Genomic DNA, 16,772 nt, shown 5'->3' on the forward strand with positions numbered 1-16,772 from the left:
GTTCACATGTGGGGCTGTCAAACATGTGAAAAACTACTTTTCCTAGCACTGAACACTACCACAAGGACAGATTTTAAAGGAAGTTGATGGACTGCTTACTGGCTTTGGCTAAAGAAATTCATCACACTCTGTCTGTGAGTCCCTATACAGAGAAACAACCAATTCCAAAACACTCACAGCCTCCCACTCCACTTTATTTAACACTTGAACTCCCCACCACTAGGGAAGAAACATAGGAGAGTTTTATGTGCACAGAGTCCTTTCAATTTTTTAGGCAGGACCAGATAATATCTAACAAAATGAGAAACAGAACCTATGAAAACTTGAGGTCTTTATGCAAAAAAAGACCTTTAATTAAAACAAGAGAATATTATACATATCTCTCACAAAAGCTTTCCACAGATACATTCATTTTACTCTCTTAACATTTGTTATTCCAGTATTTGCAGTTCTGACATTTGCTTTTTTTATTTTTCAAACAATTTTATTATTATTATGTGAATATTTTTATACATTGTCATTTGTATATATCAGTCTACAAAAAAAAAGAAGAAAAAATGTTTTATGTCTAAAATAATAAAAGGGGCACAAATCACTCTCTTTACTCATAAATGAAATGCAATTTTTTTCTTTCTGTTTCAACTAGGAGCAGTTATTCAGGATTTAAGTATGCTTCCTGAGAGCATAAAGTGACAATAACTTTTAAAATAAAGCAGCTTCAGCCATATTATACATCTGTAAAACAAATCCTTTGAGCTTTACTTTGACTACCACATTTGACAAATTTATCCTTTTATCTAGTGTTCAGCATCGGAGAAATTCTTTGATTTTGTAAGGAGCAGATATGAAGAATGATTCGATTGCATCACAAATGAGATCAGGTTGTTCCAAACATCTACGTATAAAGCATCAGAAATGTATTAACACTAAAAATGACTTGCAAAGACAGAACATCACAATGGAATTAAATAGTATGTGCGGACATTCTAGAAAGAAAATTGGTGGAGGAGCAAAAAGCTGCAGATCTTCCATCAGTCAATGCTCAGAACTCCTCCAGGAGGTGCCAGGTGTGGCTGACAGTAACCTGGCCATAGTTCCTTCTGATCTCAGGTGATCTAGCAACAATAACTGGTGTTTCAGCAGACAAAAGAAGCAGCTGGTTTCCTTAATGGATCTTACAATAAATTACATCAGTGGAATCCCTCAGCAGGTTAAGAGGTGAGGAGATTTGTCTTTCTGAAAAACAGACTTGAACGTGCCTAGAGACATCAGGAGAAAGTGGCCTAATCCGTTGGTCAGCCCCTGGAAAGCCATGGATGGGGAAAGCCAGTCTGTCTGCTTGCAGATGGCCACAGTCTCCTGTCTCATGTCCCCAAAGACATGCAGGCAGCTATTGGCCAGTTTGAAAGTTCTACAAAGCTCTTTAGTCTTACAGTTCCTCTAAGAGAAGTGTGAATTCAGTCAAGGCCAGATCAGACTGACTCTGTAATGCTCAGGGTAATAAAAAATCCCTTCGGTTTTGTGCATTTCAGATGCAACCTTGCAGATGCCAGGTGGAAGATGACAGTCTGGAATATTGGCTTGGCTGGTAATCAGGTACTGTCTAGGGAGGGGATAAGATGATGATGACCCACAAGGGAGGGCCATCACGTAACACTTGTCTCTACCATGCCTCACAGTTGAGAGATTTAGGCTGCATATCCTTGATAGGCATAACCTTGCTATTATGTGCTTCTATCAGCTCAGTCCCCGGGCTCTTCCGTGATTAACTGAATAATTCCATTTGCAGGACATGATACCTAGCTCCACAGTTCTGGGGCACAGTATATTGCTGGCACTGAAGTTAGGATAATCACAGCTCAATGGCCATGTAGCTTGTCTACATGATGACACAACCCCTCAGGTCATTATTTGCAGAGGGCTCAAATCAGAAACTCAAATACTGCAATAACCTTAATCTTATCACATAACCAACAGACTTTAGTGGGAGAAGATTACTGGTCTGTTCTGGCAAACTTGGATAATATCTCTATTGTTGTCCTAAATTTTGGCTATGAACTCTATAAAGTAAAAGGAAGAAAAGCAAATAAAAAAATAAGCACTCGGTAATATCCTGCCTCCTTTGTGATACACCACTGTACTAGCCTCTGCTCTCAACTTAAAATTTATATATTGTCTTTTACAAATAAGGAGACACTGCAGCTTTTACAGTACTTTTGAGAAGATACTTCATCCTCACACTGACAGGCAGCAGAGAAAAGCAACTTCAAAAACTGCTTTTTCATGGAGTAGGTGAGCAATAATCTATCAGAAACAAATTGTGATACCGACACAGCAAACACAGGGAAAAAAATCAGAACCATCGCACAGCTAATTCAAATTGAAGGGTATTAAACAGGATTTGCTACAACTAGCTTGCACATTTTTTACACTGCATTCTTAAAAATATTCCTTCAAGATGTGCAACTAATAGGCTAACTTGATTAAACTCTTCCAGATATCATGAAAAGAAACAAATATAAATTGTTTGGGGTGTGAAAGAAAATTGTAAAACATATTGCCATAAGATTTTCAAATTTCAATAGTGTGTTTTAATTTTAAATTCAGGGTTGAAAATATACATATTCCTTCAGGAAGTTTGCCTATATGGAGTTTCACCATTGCAATTTGGGTACCTGATCTTCAAAAGTTCTAAGTATTCAACAGCATTAAAGGTGAATGAAAAAGGCAGATGTACAAAACACAAATGAGTATTTCTATATGGATTTCTATGTAATTTCTTCTTAAGGCCAAGATCACAAGTAATATATTCTGGATATACATTTGATAGTTTGAGTTTTTACTACAAAATAAAAAAGACAAATTTAAAATGGCTGAATGAAAAAAAAATTTCTTACTTCCTAGTCATGAATATGCAATCATAATATCTTTGTTTTTACTATACAGCTTCTTTTCAATAATGTAAAGGAGCCTTTTCTAGACATGAAACAGTTTCTGATAATAGCTTCTTTATTTATTAAGTGATAAATTGTGCCTCACAGGTCTTCATTCTCCTCCTGTAGAAATCTGATTGGCAGGCATATCCACACCAGAAACTATCCCTATTATTGCTGTTGTATGATGCAGGATATGTTTCCTTTTCTCATGACCATGATAATGAGCCATTCAGCATAGTCTTGCTATGCAATATGGGAAGATATATAGATGGTCTCTTTTTCCATAGAGAATTTCCAGAGTCATGATTACTTTCTGTAGAAATATTTTTCAAAGTCTTTTTTAACTGTTAGGATATATATGTTGAAAAATTCTATTTTTAGAACAGGATTAGTTCAATTCTTAATTGTTGTCTTGAAATTTGCCACTAATTTAATGTGACTACAACTAAGCTGTGAGGTTCATTTCATGTTTTTCTGTGGCAGGTCCAAAAATTTTAGAGAGGCTACCTCATGGTTTTATGAAATAAATGATTGATAATTAATTGTTCTTCATTTTAGTGATATCACCTCTGTGGATTGTCAGGTTCACAAACAACTTGCAAAATTGCAAGTGCCCAAGTGTTGCATTTGTTTTGCTGTTCAGATCCAGAAGGCAACACTTCTTGTTCAATAGCAGTCCATTTTTTTCCCAAATCACACAGCGCCGATGAAGTCAGCAGGGATGGGATGTGCCACCCAGCTCCAGGCTGCAGGCCATGAGCCAGCCAGCAGCTCCTGCAGCCAAGGCTGTGTTTATTGCACCCTCTTCTACAGGAGCCACTGCCTCACTGGGGACAACTTTTGTTTCCAGTAGAACAGCAGCTCAGGTAGTGAGAGGTTACATTTCTCAACAGGAATGCTTCTTGTGTTATTATCAAGTATCTTGATACTAGCAAACAAAGCTAGCAAGCTTGTTCCAAAATTAAGCTTGCAGGCTGAGAGGAGAGGAAGAGCATTTACAATATGGAATTGATCCATTTTAAGCGTTCTAGTTGGCAAATATGTTAGAGAAAAAAAAAAAAAAATCAGAGTCTGCAATAGATATCTGGCACGAATCAGAAGCAATATTTTGTAGGTGGGCCCAGCACAAAGCAAGGTCCATTAGGCTCAAAGGACACTGCAACAGAACAATGGAAGCAGACAGGAAGTCTGCACTAATAAATATGCCCATTGGGCCAGTGCCACTGCCTAGCATGGCATAGATACATACAGAAGGATTATACACTAAATGGTGCAAGCACAGTCCAGTCCATCTGTCATAAACATTAAGTCCAAAGGCCACAGGTGCAGATGGCACTAAAAAGTAAAAATTACACCCAGACAGAGACCACTTCATGTAATATGGAGAAGAAAAAAACAATCCAGCAAAACTAAACAAAACAAAACAAAAAAAAATCCACTGATTTGTTTCCAATCAATAAATGTTCTCAGAATGTCCTTGGCAATCTCTGCTTCTTCCTTTCCCGCTGTCATTGTACATGCAAAACATACATTTTATTCCACAAAAGTACTTTGAGCATTCAGGATCATTTTTCATTCAGTTAAGTAGATTTACCAGATATTTTGGCAAAAAGCAAATAATTTAAAGTATGATTCAGTCCTTCATCCTAGTATGTTGAGAAGAGAATGTATTTTGCCTTTGGAGAGGGAATGTTAGACTCCAGGTATATTTTGCTTGAGGAATGTTCCCATAATAAAAAGCTTAATAAAAAGGAGGACAATGTGCTTCTCTCCCTCATAGTCCAGATAATCAGAAAGGAAAGTTGCCTATGTCAAAGCTCTAAAGAACAAAGAATTTCTGGTTTTTAATCATTTTAAATAACACTTGCAGAGGACATTGATTTCTCAAACTGAAGTATCTTTAATACATATGCTATATATCTGCAGATCATGTACATAAAGGTAGGTAAACACCACAGAACACACTGTATTACAGAAACATTTAATTCACCATAATTTTCTTCTTTTACAGACACCACAGGCAAGTAACCAAATATCCAGAGCTAAATGGGAACAGACCACCCAAAAAGGGCACTAAAAACTCTTCCTCCAAGTGAAAGAAATCCTCAGAATAAACACTAGTTCTTCAAGATTTTGTCTTTATATATGTAATTAACTGTGCTCCAAACTTGTGGAAGTCAGAATTTCAAGTTTGTCCTTTTTCAGCCATACTTTGAGGCAGTTGTAGAACTTGTACAATCGCTGGTCAATTTGTCAGCTGATTAAAGGAAGGATGCCAGTTCTATAGCAGCACTTACAAAACAGTTTTAAAATTCTAACAAAATGCTTATATCTCTGATGGGATTTTAAATAGTGTTTAAAGAAACAAAAGCTGTCTAAGAATATAATCATATTCCAACTGCATAATCCCACTGAAATTCCCACTGGCAACACCAGTGTTGTGTCAGAAAGAGAAGTCGTTTCATCGATATCAGCCTCTTGAACTTTTTCTTACTACAAGAGTAAACCTTATCTATTTTAATCAGCATTGCCCAACGTGCCTCATTCACTTTGCTCATGAATTCTGACCTCCATAAATCAATGGAATCACCCTGATGCCTTTGCAATAGCAATATCTATAATATTGTATAAGCATATGTACAGGATGTGACGCCTTTTCCCTTCCTTCAGGACAGAGTTTGTGTAACTGGACAGCAGACATGGTAATCACAGAAATAATTATGCATGCTGTTTATTTGTTGTACTTGAAACCAACTACTGTAAAGATGTAATAACACAGAAATTAATCAACTTAATGCTACTTCCAAAATATTATATATTAAAAAAAATAACCCAAGTAGTACAGCTTTTAACTGTTAAGAGATACATACCCATTAAGCATATGTTTGAGTATGGTCTACAAGAGATAAAAAAGGGAAGCATCGATGTCATTTTCCTACAGTCTCAAATTGAAATAATTTAGGAACGGGGTTTTTGTTTTCTTTTTTAAATCAAAAAAGTGTGAACAGTGACTTTGAAGACCTATTTCTTCATGTAATACCAGAGGATTGTAGAATTTAAGTTTTGCCTTACAGCTGTGGTGGGATCCAATGTCTCATAACGAGAGCACATTCCAATTTAATTCCCATTTAACAGCTGACTACCCAAAGTTATCTGGCTTTGCCATGGATTAGAACTAGGGATACTTTTCCAGTATCCAGTTTCTAAGTGTTTATTCCCCCACTGATTCTGCAATGACAGCTGAGACTACAGCTACTCCTACTTGTTCTGTTCTCCCTGTCCTCAGTGACCAGGAATGACAAGAAAAAAAAATCCTGCCTCATTGATAAGGTCTGTTGGTGCAGCTGTGAGCAGACGACACCTCACACTGCCATATTTTAAGTCAGCCAACTCTTGTATTGCGTATAAGAACTAATAAATGTGATGCCATATCCAGCCTTCCAACAAGGCTTGCTTATCACGGCCACGGTGGTAACATCTATTCACACAATATTAGAGTCCTCATTTCTTACTGGCTTGGAACTTGGGCAGAGTTTGCTCCCATTTCCATTCACACACTGTGACTCCCAAGTAGCCCTGGCAGATGGGTTCTTGTGCCAGGATGCATGGAAGGAACATGGAGAGGTTTCAGCCATCCATCACCAGCCATTAGTGCCCATGCCCTTATCTCCTCATCTCCCTTTGTGCAGCTGGACACCAACAGCAATAACCAAGGATGATGATATTGGTGTTGGGGCTCAGGAAAGCAACAAGGCTGCTTCCACCTGGAGTTAAATCAGGTGAACAAGACATGCTGAAACTATTTGTGGAAAGTAAATTAAAAAGTTATTGAGAGAATATAAAAGGAGACACTAATAAGCTCTATAGATAGTGAAGAATAGGTGGATTCCACAGGCAGTTGAGAGACAGTCATATGGTCAGACTTCACTTGAAGAGGACCACTTCTGGTGAGAGCTGTCATGCAAGGTCAACAGCACCCAGGGAACTGCAGCAGAAATTCCATGCAAGGCCATGAGCACACTAGCAATGGTTTCAGCAATACTGACCTAGCAAAGTGATACAGCAAACTGGGATCAGATGGGGGGGAAAAAAAATTGGAAAGGCAGTTTTTTGGGAGGAGATTGAAGCAGGAAATAGTTAACGAGAGAGGTCAAAAAGAACATCTAAAAATAGGTTTTAGAAGTTATGTAAGTCCTGTGAGCAGTGCTGCCTGCTGGGTAGTCCTGCATTTGATGAGCCCAGCCTGAGTCAGGACTACAAACCAAACTTGTAAATAGACAATGCAAATATCAAACATGCTTCTGCAATAAGGAGGAATCGAGCTGGGCTGAGGTATTTTCCTTGGCCTAAAAGGACAACATCTGGACAGGACAGATTGAGCATTCTGGCACAACTCCAGGAATGATTATACTGGTATCTTCCCAGCCACTTCCTAATATCTTTCACAGCATAAATCCCGACAGTGAAAGATTGATTACAATGTAGTCTACATTCCCAAGTAGAGTATTTTCTAACAATGACCAAGAGGCTTAGTTTCTTTCCTTCTACATTTAGCTCCCAGTCCTCACTGTTAGTCATGTTCATTTAACGTAAGGAAAAGGTAGACTTACAAATATTTTTAATCACTCTCTTTGTTCTACTGTTTTCACTTCCAAGCAAAAATGCATCAGATTTTTCTTTATTTCCTTTACACAGTTCTTTCTTCCTCAGCAAAAATATTCACATAAAATTTCAGGGAAAAAGAACAAAACAGAAGATAAGCACCATCAAATTAAACCAAGACACAGCTCCACAGCTCAGAATCCATAGCCATCACTTCCCTATCAAGAGCATTCACCACCCTGGCCAAACAGCTGTACTCTGTTAATTTCCAACATTCCAGGAACAACTCAAGAGCTACTCTGCAGGAGGAATCCTCCCAGCTGACATAGGAGGTTCAGAGACCTGGATAAGCCCTAGAATGCCAATTTTTTTATATTTTCCTTTACTGTCTATGTGAAAGCAATACTTTACCATTAAAAATTAGTAAACTACTACTTAAATATTACTGCCTAACATGAAGAGAATCTCTTGCCATGTTTAGTGTTTCATTAGATCTGCTTAGCAGCCCAAGCTCACTTGATGCATATGAATGATGAACTTCTTTAGGAGGCAGGAGGCACTACCCACTTACAAGGAAAATATTATTTCAGAAGTTGCCACACTGTTATTTTCTCAGGATTGTTCTGCCTAAAAATGTTTTTTTATATATATATATATTTTTTTACCTGCAGGCATCTCTTTTCTAGATTAAAGAAGCTCTGCTTTCTAAAAGCTTCTTCACAGGACACATGCTGCTGCCTCCAACCATCTTCATAGTTCCCTGCTGAATTTGTACCAGCTGGTCAACTTCTGCCTTGAATGGAGGTATCCAGAACTGGATGCATTGTTCTAGATGTGGCCTAATTAGAACCAACTATAAGGAAATCACAGCTTTCTTTGATCTACTGGTAGTCTGCTGGTGACACAGCCCACCGCTTTTTTCTCTTCATCACTGCCAGCATATAATGGTTAACCCAATGTGCACCAAGACACTGAGGAAGTTACTGAACTAGGGTGGACTTCTGGACAGTCTCCTAAGGAACTCAAATGAAAAGATGGAGTATGAGCCATTAACCCCTGGAATTCAATGATCCATCTGTTTTCTACTCAGGTACCTGTCCACCCATCTAGTCCATGAATACATTGCATCAATATCAGGATGTCATTGGAGATTGTGCTAAAAAAACCTGCTTAAGTCAAAGAAGATGACCTCCCCTGCCCCCCTAAAACATGAATCCAGTCAACCCTGTCATCTCATTGCAGATTCTACTGTGCTGGTCAAGAATTAAAATCCATGCTACTCCAGATCACTTTTTCATAAAAAAACGTGATATAATCATACAATGTATAAACATTCATATTCTCTGTGGTCATCTTTACCACCAAAATTAAGCTGCCAGAAAATCTTTACTCATATGTTTCCTCTGAAGTAGCATAAATCTGCTAGCAAAATGGAATATCTGTGACACATGCGATCACATGATTAACACTTCTAGAGGAGCACTACTAATAAAATTATTACCGAGAAAAATAGAAAAAATATTTCTGTGAGTCAAGTTCATGGGAAATGTGTTTCAGTTTCATGCTGTTTAAAGCTGCAGATAGTATTTTTTCAGATTTTTATCCATATTTAATCTAATTTTAATGAAGTGTTTTCTTAAGTTTAACACCTTAATTCCTGGAAAAAAAAAAAGTCCATATTAACTTGTTGAGATCACAAAATATATTGATGAGCTCCTAATTATCATTTCCCTGCAGAAATTTCATAGCATTCTGTACAGATTCATATACATATATATATATATATCTAAAATATGAATGTATTGATAAAAATAGAATATATTAAAAAACAGATTAAAAGTTTTCAGAAGAGCACACTTCTTTTTCTGGACCAACGTGAAATCTCCAAAGAATAGTAAAATAATGTATTAAAATAACACTGCTATTTATTGTATTTTTACAGTGTTGGGAAAACCTAGTTTGTAAAATTGAAACTGCGATGTGCCATCAAAATAAAAAAGGAAAAAGTAAACTATGGAAAAACAAGAAAAAGTAAATATACTTGTTGAATATTTTCTATTCTGTGAAGCTTATTGACTAATCACAAACATCTGCTACAGCAGACCTTGATGTGCTACAGATTGTTGACAGAAAAGTAGAGTAAAATATAGGATTCAGTGTTAGACGAGACTTGTTAAAAACATAAATATCTTTTGAAGTGATTTTGCTCATAAACATAAACATGAATATGTATTACAAAAACTGAATTCACAATTATTTTGTTTACAGTTAGGAGGGTGAGTATTAAACTCCTAGAAATACATATGTGAAATAGAAATAACAGAAATTTTCTAGGAAAGGGGAGTGATTTTCAGAATTTCTAGAAAGCCTTAATACTGCATATTCCTCAGATTTAATGTTGAGGTCATGCAGTTCCTTAGCTTTAGACCACTGTTACCCATGAGTTGGTTGGTTTTTTTTTTCTGTTCCCAGGATGGGTAAGACACTCAAAACTTGTATCAGCTCTGTATGGATTTCAGTGTGAGTCAAAGAATACCAAGACTTTAGACTGGAGTCTAAAGTTTGTTCTTGACAAATGAGAAAGTGAAGAAATTAAAAACAAAACCTAGTATTGACTTGAGATCCACAGTGAAAAGGGCAGGTAACAAACTCCCAAGAGAAATCCAGGATAAAGTGAAAAACACCCAAAACCATCTACACAATCCAATCTACTATAATCAGGGAAAATCACCATTTCTGATTCTTAAAGCACATTAAGAATAAAGGTGCCTCCATGTATACGTTTCAGTAAAATGATAGAACCACCAAAACTGAAACTGCTACATTGACATTTTCATGAGATATATGTCTATATTTCCTGAAATCATACCAATTGCTTAGGCTGACCATTTCATCATGAAATGGGTGAAAAATCTATATTTTTTTCCTCCCTATAGAATTTTGAAATTAGAGTTTATTTGCCTACATTTATCATTCCAATTTATTGGCTCTAAATTATTTATTTTGCAATACACAGATTAACAATGTAATTGCCAGCAAGGATCCTGAATTTATTCAATTGTTGGTGCAAATGCCACAGCTTCCTTGTTTACATGAGGAGATTTTCACTAGTGCTGCTATCTCGGTTACTGATCACCACTGACTGGATCAGTGCTATTCCCATCTGGACACAAGCCCACATTTTTTTGATATGTGCCTAAACAGAATACAAAGCTTTATAGCTGAATGACAGATACCTTCATTTCAGGTACTGGTACACCCATATGCACTAAGAATGAAGAAATATATCCCTGAGTTAAACAAACAAGTGGTTATATAGCGGCAGGATAATTTAGTTATGCATAGCTACTTTGCAGGGAAGAACTTCTAGAAACCAGTAACAAAAACAACAACAACAAAAAAAAGCATAGATCAAAGACATCAGAAGAGAAAGAAAAAAAAAGAGAACATGCTGTTGCTATACCTATATGTATGAATGTAATACCACAATAAAGAAAATATCAAAACATTGATTTATGAGAGACTGGGAATTTCAGTGATAATATAGACCTTCTGTTTCTTGGTTATGAACAGCCTGGCTGCAATCTTCTATCTTTGGTCAGGATGCAGATAAGAGTCCCAAACTTCTAGTATAGCTTTACACTTGACTAGACTACACATTTTCAGCAATATTATTTTGGTCTGTGAATTTTGGGAGTTTGTATTAAATATGTCACAAAAAAAAAAAAAAAAAAAAAAGAAGAAAAAAAAAAGAAAAAAAAAAGCACACCATGTGATTACATTTAAAAAACAAACTTCATTGAAGCAAGAGTCCACTTTGACTTGTGGACTTGAACATCAAATGCCTAAAACCAGAGCACTGAGTATTATAAATAGTATCTTAATTTCAACCACTGCACTACTTTTCAGGAAAGGCATTTGAGGAGAAGGGCTCCCTCCCAAAAATAACTGTTGAAGAGAATCATTTACTACAATTGAGCACTGCCACTGTGGCTCAGCTAAATACAACTTCTCACAGACTTTTTAACCAACAAAAAATGAGAGAGATATGTAAGAGTCAATCAGAAAATATCATTTGTCAAAATACTATGGACAACAGAAGCCTATGTGGGGAAAGAGGTGGATTTGACTTTTGGATTCAAAACCATTTTTTCAAAACACAATCAAATCCAGGAGGAAAATCAGTACTTAAAGTTATTTCTTCAGTTTTAGATAAGAACTGAATTGAGAGGAATTGAGTGCAAAGTGTTAGTAAAAATTTGGACTCATAATGGAAATTGTCATTTGACATACCATCAGTTGTTTGCCACCCTATTAGATTGGATCCCGTATTATGAAATAAATGAGATTACTTCTAAATTTCCTTTGCCCCAAGGGGAAAAAAAAAAATAGTGAAACATGCCTGTAGAGCTTCTGGTCTCACCACCACTTCAAACTGTAAAGAAGCACTTCACTGGCTCCAGCAAATTCAGTACTTTGTGCTACATGTATAAAGGGAGATATTGACATGAAACCCCAAGGACTGGAAGACCTGTGTGGGATGTTACACAGAGGATTGTAGCAAAAACATATCACGAGTCAGATATGCAACAGCAGCTGATAACACCTCTCTCTCCTTGCCACCTCAATTTATACTGCTGATAGCTGCTACAGTTAGCAGGGAATCCCTCCCCTTCAGTAATCCTCCCTTTAAAGCCCCTGGAGCTTCCTTCACGCTCATGGCACACAGCACAAGTGCCTCTGAGGAAGGGTTGCAGAGTCTCTGGTTCTCGTCACTTTTAAGAGCATGATAAAGCAAATGAAAAGAAAGTATGATTTTCAAAGGTGTTGGATTCTTTCCAATGCCTCCATAATCAATTTAAAGAAGCACATGAAAGGTAAGCAGAACAAGTGAAGAGGATTTTCAAGAATATTTACTCTTTGTGTGGCTCTACTCTCTTTAAAGGTACAGGAAATATCTCCCTAACATCATAGACAGCAGATGTAAATTGGTATCAGAATCAAAGTAGAACATAACCCTTTTTATCTAGTGATAATCTCTTTTGCAATTCCTTGATATTCAACAATCACAATTCAATAGCAAGCTACTTTTCAAAGTACTTAGTTAAAGTGTAAGGAAATAGAATGGGTACAGGAAGGTTGCTCTTTCTAGATACACAGAAAGCAGTTTGAACAGAGGCTTTTCAGAGAGAAGATTTTGCAGCTAATATATCTGAAGGATCTTTTCATGCACAGACTATAGGCAGTGATTATTTTCCTTGCTTTAAAACACAAAAGGAAACCACGAGCAAACAATGACTTTAAAAAGAGAAACAAAAGATAATTCAAATTTATATACAGAGTCTGCCTCCACACAGGCCCCTGCATATCTATGTATATACATGAAGAAAAGGCTTTTAAAACTCCACATAATTATAATTATCCAGACTTTTTACCAGAAATGAGAAAAATTCTGTTGTTACTCTAACTTCAAATATTTGAAAACTTGTTCCCTGAAAATTGTACTTTCTCCTACTTTTTGGTTTTTTGCTATATAGCCATCAGCTAGATATAGTTATCACTACAATATATGTAATAAGTATTACATATGGGTTTCAATAATGATTCCACTAAATAAGGTTTCCAGCATCTGTCTGCTATCTCTAACATGCAACAAAATATGTTTTGTTGCTTAAATTGATCTGTTTAAGCACTGTAACATTATTATATTATCACATATTATCTTTTGAAGAGGGTAAGAATATATTGGCTGTAAGCCACTGTAAGCCTTTACCCCATTTTAAAGGAAAAGTTAAAGATCAAAAGTAGAGAGCAAAATACACAAAGCCTTGGCACTCTCCTTCCATTTCAGCACTCTGCACTGACCTCTACTGGTTTCTTCACTTTAGGTTTCATCAGTATGAAGCAATCCACTTTCATTTAACTTTTACACTCTTTTCTTCAAATTCTGGGATGAAGTAATTGCATCTCACCCTGCTAACTTCTCCCTGACTGAAGGTCATAAAAAGATCAAGCTTACACCTATTGGTAGCAGTTCATCTTTAGTGAATGAGACACTAGGAAAAATAATTTGTTTAAAAAAACACTTCACAGTATACATGCAGCTGTAGGTAGATATTACATCTGATAACTCTATCTTAACACATTTATTACTACCAATTTGTTGTATTTTTTTAAATTGAACTGCTATTTCATGTCTCATATGGTAATTAGATGTTTGCTTTATAAAGTCTTGGTTTTTTTAATAGAATTCCAAGCATCTGACCTCTGATGAAGATCAGAAGTACTACTGCAACACCAATACCAGAGTTGTGAATATAAATTTAACATCTTTAGTCATCACCATTTGAAATACTTCTGTTTCACACAACATGCTTCTCTCTAGAAGGTTCTTCAGTACAAATATTTGCTTTAATTAGGACAGACCTTGCAGCTTTTATAACCACACAGCAATGGATCGAAGTACAGTAGCAGGCTTGGCTATATAAAAGTATCACTGTAAAAGCTTTGTCAAACCAAAGTCTTTACTCTGTTTTACTAGGAGGAGTGATGCACTCACCACATCTTTTACACAGCTAAATGAAGTTCAAACCATCCATTTTTTAACTTATCACAAGCAAAAACAAAGCCCTAGTTTTTTATGTGCTTACAGTAAAAAGCAACTCTAGTTAGTCATAAGTAAATGAGCGAACTTTTCCATCCTCATTTACCAAAGAACATTTTCGTTGTCAGCAAAACCCAAAACTTTCCAATTTTAAAAGCATATTTTTACATCTCCTTGTTATGAAATTCTTTAAGTATGAATAACAGTTTTGCATATCATGAGAATTTCATTTCCTCTTACTGCTCCACCAGTGACTCGAAACAAACTTTTAAAATTTTTAAGTCACCTGTACTGTCTGAAAAAAACCCTTACAATTGCTGACCACAAAAAAAAAAAGCTTTGTTGTTCTGTTGATATAGATAGCAGATCACATATTGCTAATTCCATTTCAGAACAGCAAGATCCCTATTATTCATGAAGCTATATTTTGTAATAATTAATTTTTCTTTTATTTTCCATAAATACCTTTCTAAATCATGAATGTAAACAAATCACTCAGATATTCATCATGAATCTATAATATTTTGTACTGTATAAATATCTGAATCTGACATCCTCTTTATTTTGCTTGGTTTTAAATCAAATTCTCTGACTTGTGGAACACTCATATTTCTCTCCCCTCTTTTCCTGCAGCTGAAGCTCACACCACTCCATCCTGTCAGTGCCAGGAACCGGGGGCATCCCCCGGGGAAGCCCTGGAGGCCGGTGCAGCCCGGTCGGGCTCCCCAGCAGCCCGGAGGTGCCGGTGGCCGGCGCTGCCCAGCAGAGGGAAGAGAGGGAGTGCCCGCAGCCCCCGGGCAGTGCACCCCTCTGCTCTGCCTCCAGGCACGGCGGCAAGCAGCAGCCTCAGCTCAACCATCCGTAATGAAAACCCACTCCTGGTCCTGCCCAGAGAGCTCGGTGATGCTACTCTGTGTGGCTTTCCCTCTTACCTTCAGCCAGTGGCTGAGGATGGGTGTCCACAAGGTTGACGCGTCCTGGTCTTGCTGGGTTTGCCACCGCTCCGATGCTCACGCTGCTGCTCCTAGGACTTGGATGAACAACTGGATCTGCTCTGCTTATTCTGTGCTGTGTTAGAAAGAAAACACTTTGATGCTCTAGAACTGGGCCTTTGCTCAATGAGCAAGTGCATGATCATTCTGAGATTCACAGATCACCCTCTTTTTCCACATGTGGGAAATTGAAAATCTCTTAAGACTTCCTGCAACTCACAAAGGAGTGAAAGACATTGATTTTCACTGAACAAGATGTTGACTGGATCACCATGAAACCATCTTCTTTCCAAAAGGCATTTTAAAGCAGTGCTTTCGGTCAGCTCTGCGCAAAATATTCCAAAACAGCCCCAATAACTTTTTTCCTTACCTCTGGTATCCCAGTGAGGTCACATTCTGTTAAAAACATCCTGTCAAGCTTGGTACAAAAGGGCTCCAAAGAATCAGAATGCAGAAGCTATGCAACTTGCTGACTAACTTTGCTCTGTGTTATTTACCAACCACACAAAGAAAATGCTGTCTATTCAAAACACAGTTCAAAACTCTCTTCACAGAAAGTGAGTGAACAAACAGTCCCATGTCCGATGTTGTAGTCACATCTCCCATGAGGCCCGGTGATAGCTCTGGGGCATGGGACGGAGTGACACCACCAGCAGTCACTACAAGGCACTTTTGTAAACAAGTTGTGTGTGTGTGCTGAGAAGGAGGAGGAGGAGGAGGCGGGTGTTACTCTTCCTCTGTCTTAACATTATGCTTTATTTGCTTTATCAGGTTGAAGCAGAACTTCAGTCTTGCTTAATCTACTGAGTGCATTTGCTATAGTCCCTGCGCAGGATTTTCCTCATTATAACCTTTATTTTCTTTCAGAAGGGGTCTAAAAGGAACATATGGAATTTGTCCAGGATCTAGATTTGGAACCCTGGAGCTCAGTTAAGTAGCAGAAGTTAGTTCAGAATCTTCCAGACTCATCACAGAAACTGAAAAACTCAGTGACTTCATGACCAGTAAAAAACCCCAAATAGTCTAAATATTATTTTAAATGTATCCATTCTTTGTAAGTTCTTACCCCACTAGTCACCCCAAAGCCACACCCTGGCAGAGAAGAAGAAAAATCTTTTTCAGCCCATTGTAGGAAGAGATTTACCATACAGACCCAGCACTTCCAGTACTGACCACTGGCCTCTATTCACACCAAGCCACTCCAGTGCCTTTCCTTTTACTTACAATAAATCACAAACATCTCTTTCCAGATTTTGAAGGATAAATAATTGTTCTCATTAACCCCTTTGTAATTTCATTCTTTAGCTGTCAGACCAGCACTGGAATTTTTGCACACAATCCAAACCATCCTTGCTTCTTATCTCCAAGGTATTCCTTCCCATTATTGATTTTTTTCCCCTTAACAGTTCATTAGTAAATATATTTTTTATATGTTTCAAAGGTCTAAAAGACAAGTGTTATAAAATACCTGCAATGTAGGTTTGGAAGAGGAAAATATGAGACATGGTGACATTGTGTTGTAAAATAAACTCAAGTCGGAATTTTCTTTTATGGGGTCTTGATCTGCACCTTTATAAAAGTTCATAGGTTTGTGACGCAGGATATTCCAAATCTGTATTCCAGGAATAAGTATCATTC

General features: G+C 37.2%; 1 protein-coding gene across 2 annotated transcripts in view; it reads right to left on the reverse strand.

The window, feature by feature from the left end:
• ST18 (ST18 C2H2C-type zinc finger transcription factor) overlaps positions 1 to 15,567 on the reverse strand; it is a 167,665-nt gene extending 152,098 nt beyond the window's left edge. Inside the window, exons 1-2 of one of the 2 annotated variants that reach the window (XM_041412782.1) lie at positions 15,505 to 15,567; positions 15,075 to 15,210 (exon numbers count right to left, since the gene is read on the reverse strand). In XM_041412782.1, coding sequence (XP_041268716.1) covers positions 15,075 to 15,210; positions 15,505 to 15,543 — 175 coding nt within the window. In that variant the 5' untranslated portion in view covers positions 15,544 to 15,567. Of the gene's footprint in view, positions 1 to 15,074; positions 15,211 to 15,354; positions 15,409 to 15,504 lie in introns of those variants that run through there. The other variant, XM_041412781.1, reaches the window with a different exon arrangement.
• Positions 15,568 to 16,772: the final 1,205 nt, after the last annotated feature.

The sequence above is a fragment of the Onychostruthus taczanowskii genome, unplaced genomic scaffold (assembly GCF_017590055.1).
Source record: "Onychostruthus taczanowskii isolate IOZ18803 unplaced genomic scaffold, ASM1759005v1 scaffold4, whole genome shotgun sequence".
In the NCBI taxonomy this organism is placed as follows: domain Eukaryota; kingdom Metazoa; phylum Chordata; class Aves; order Passeriformes; family Passeridae; genus Onychostruthus; species Onychostruthus taczanowskii.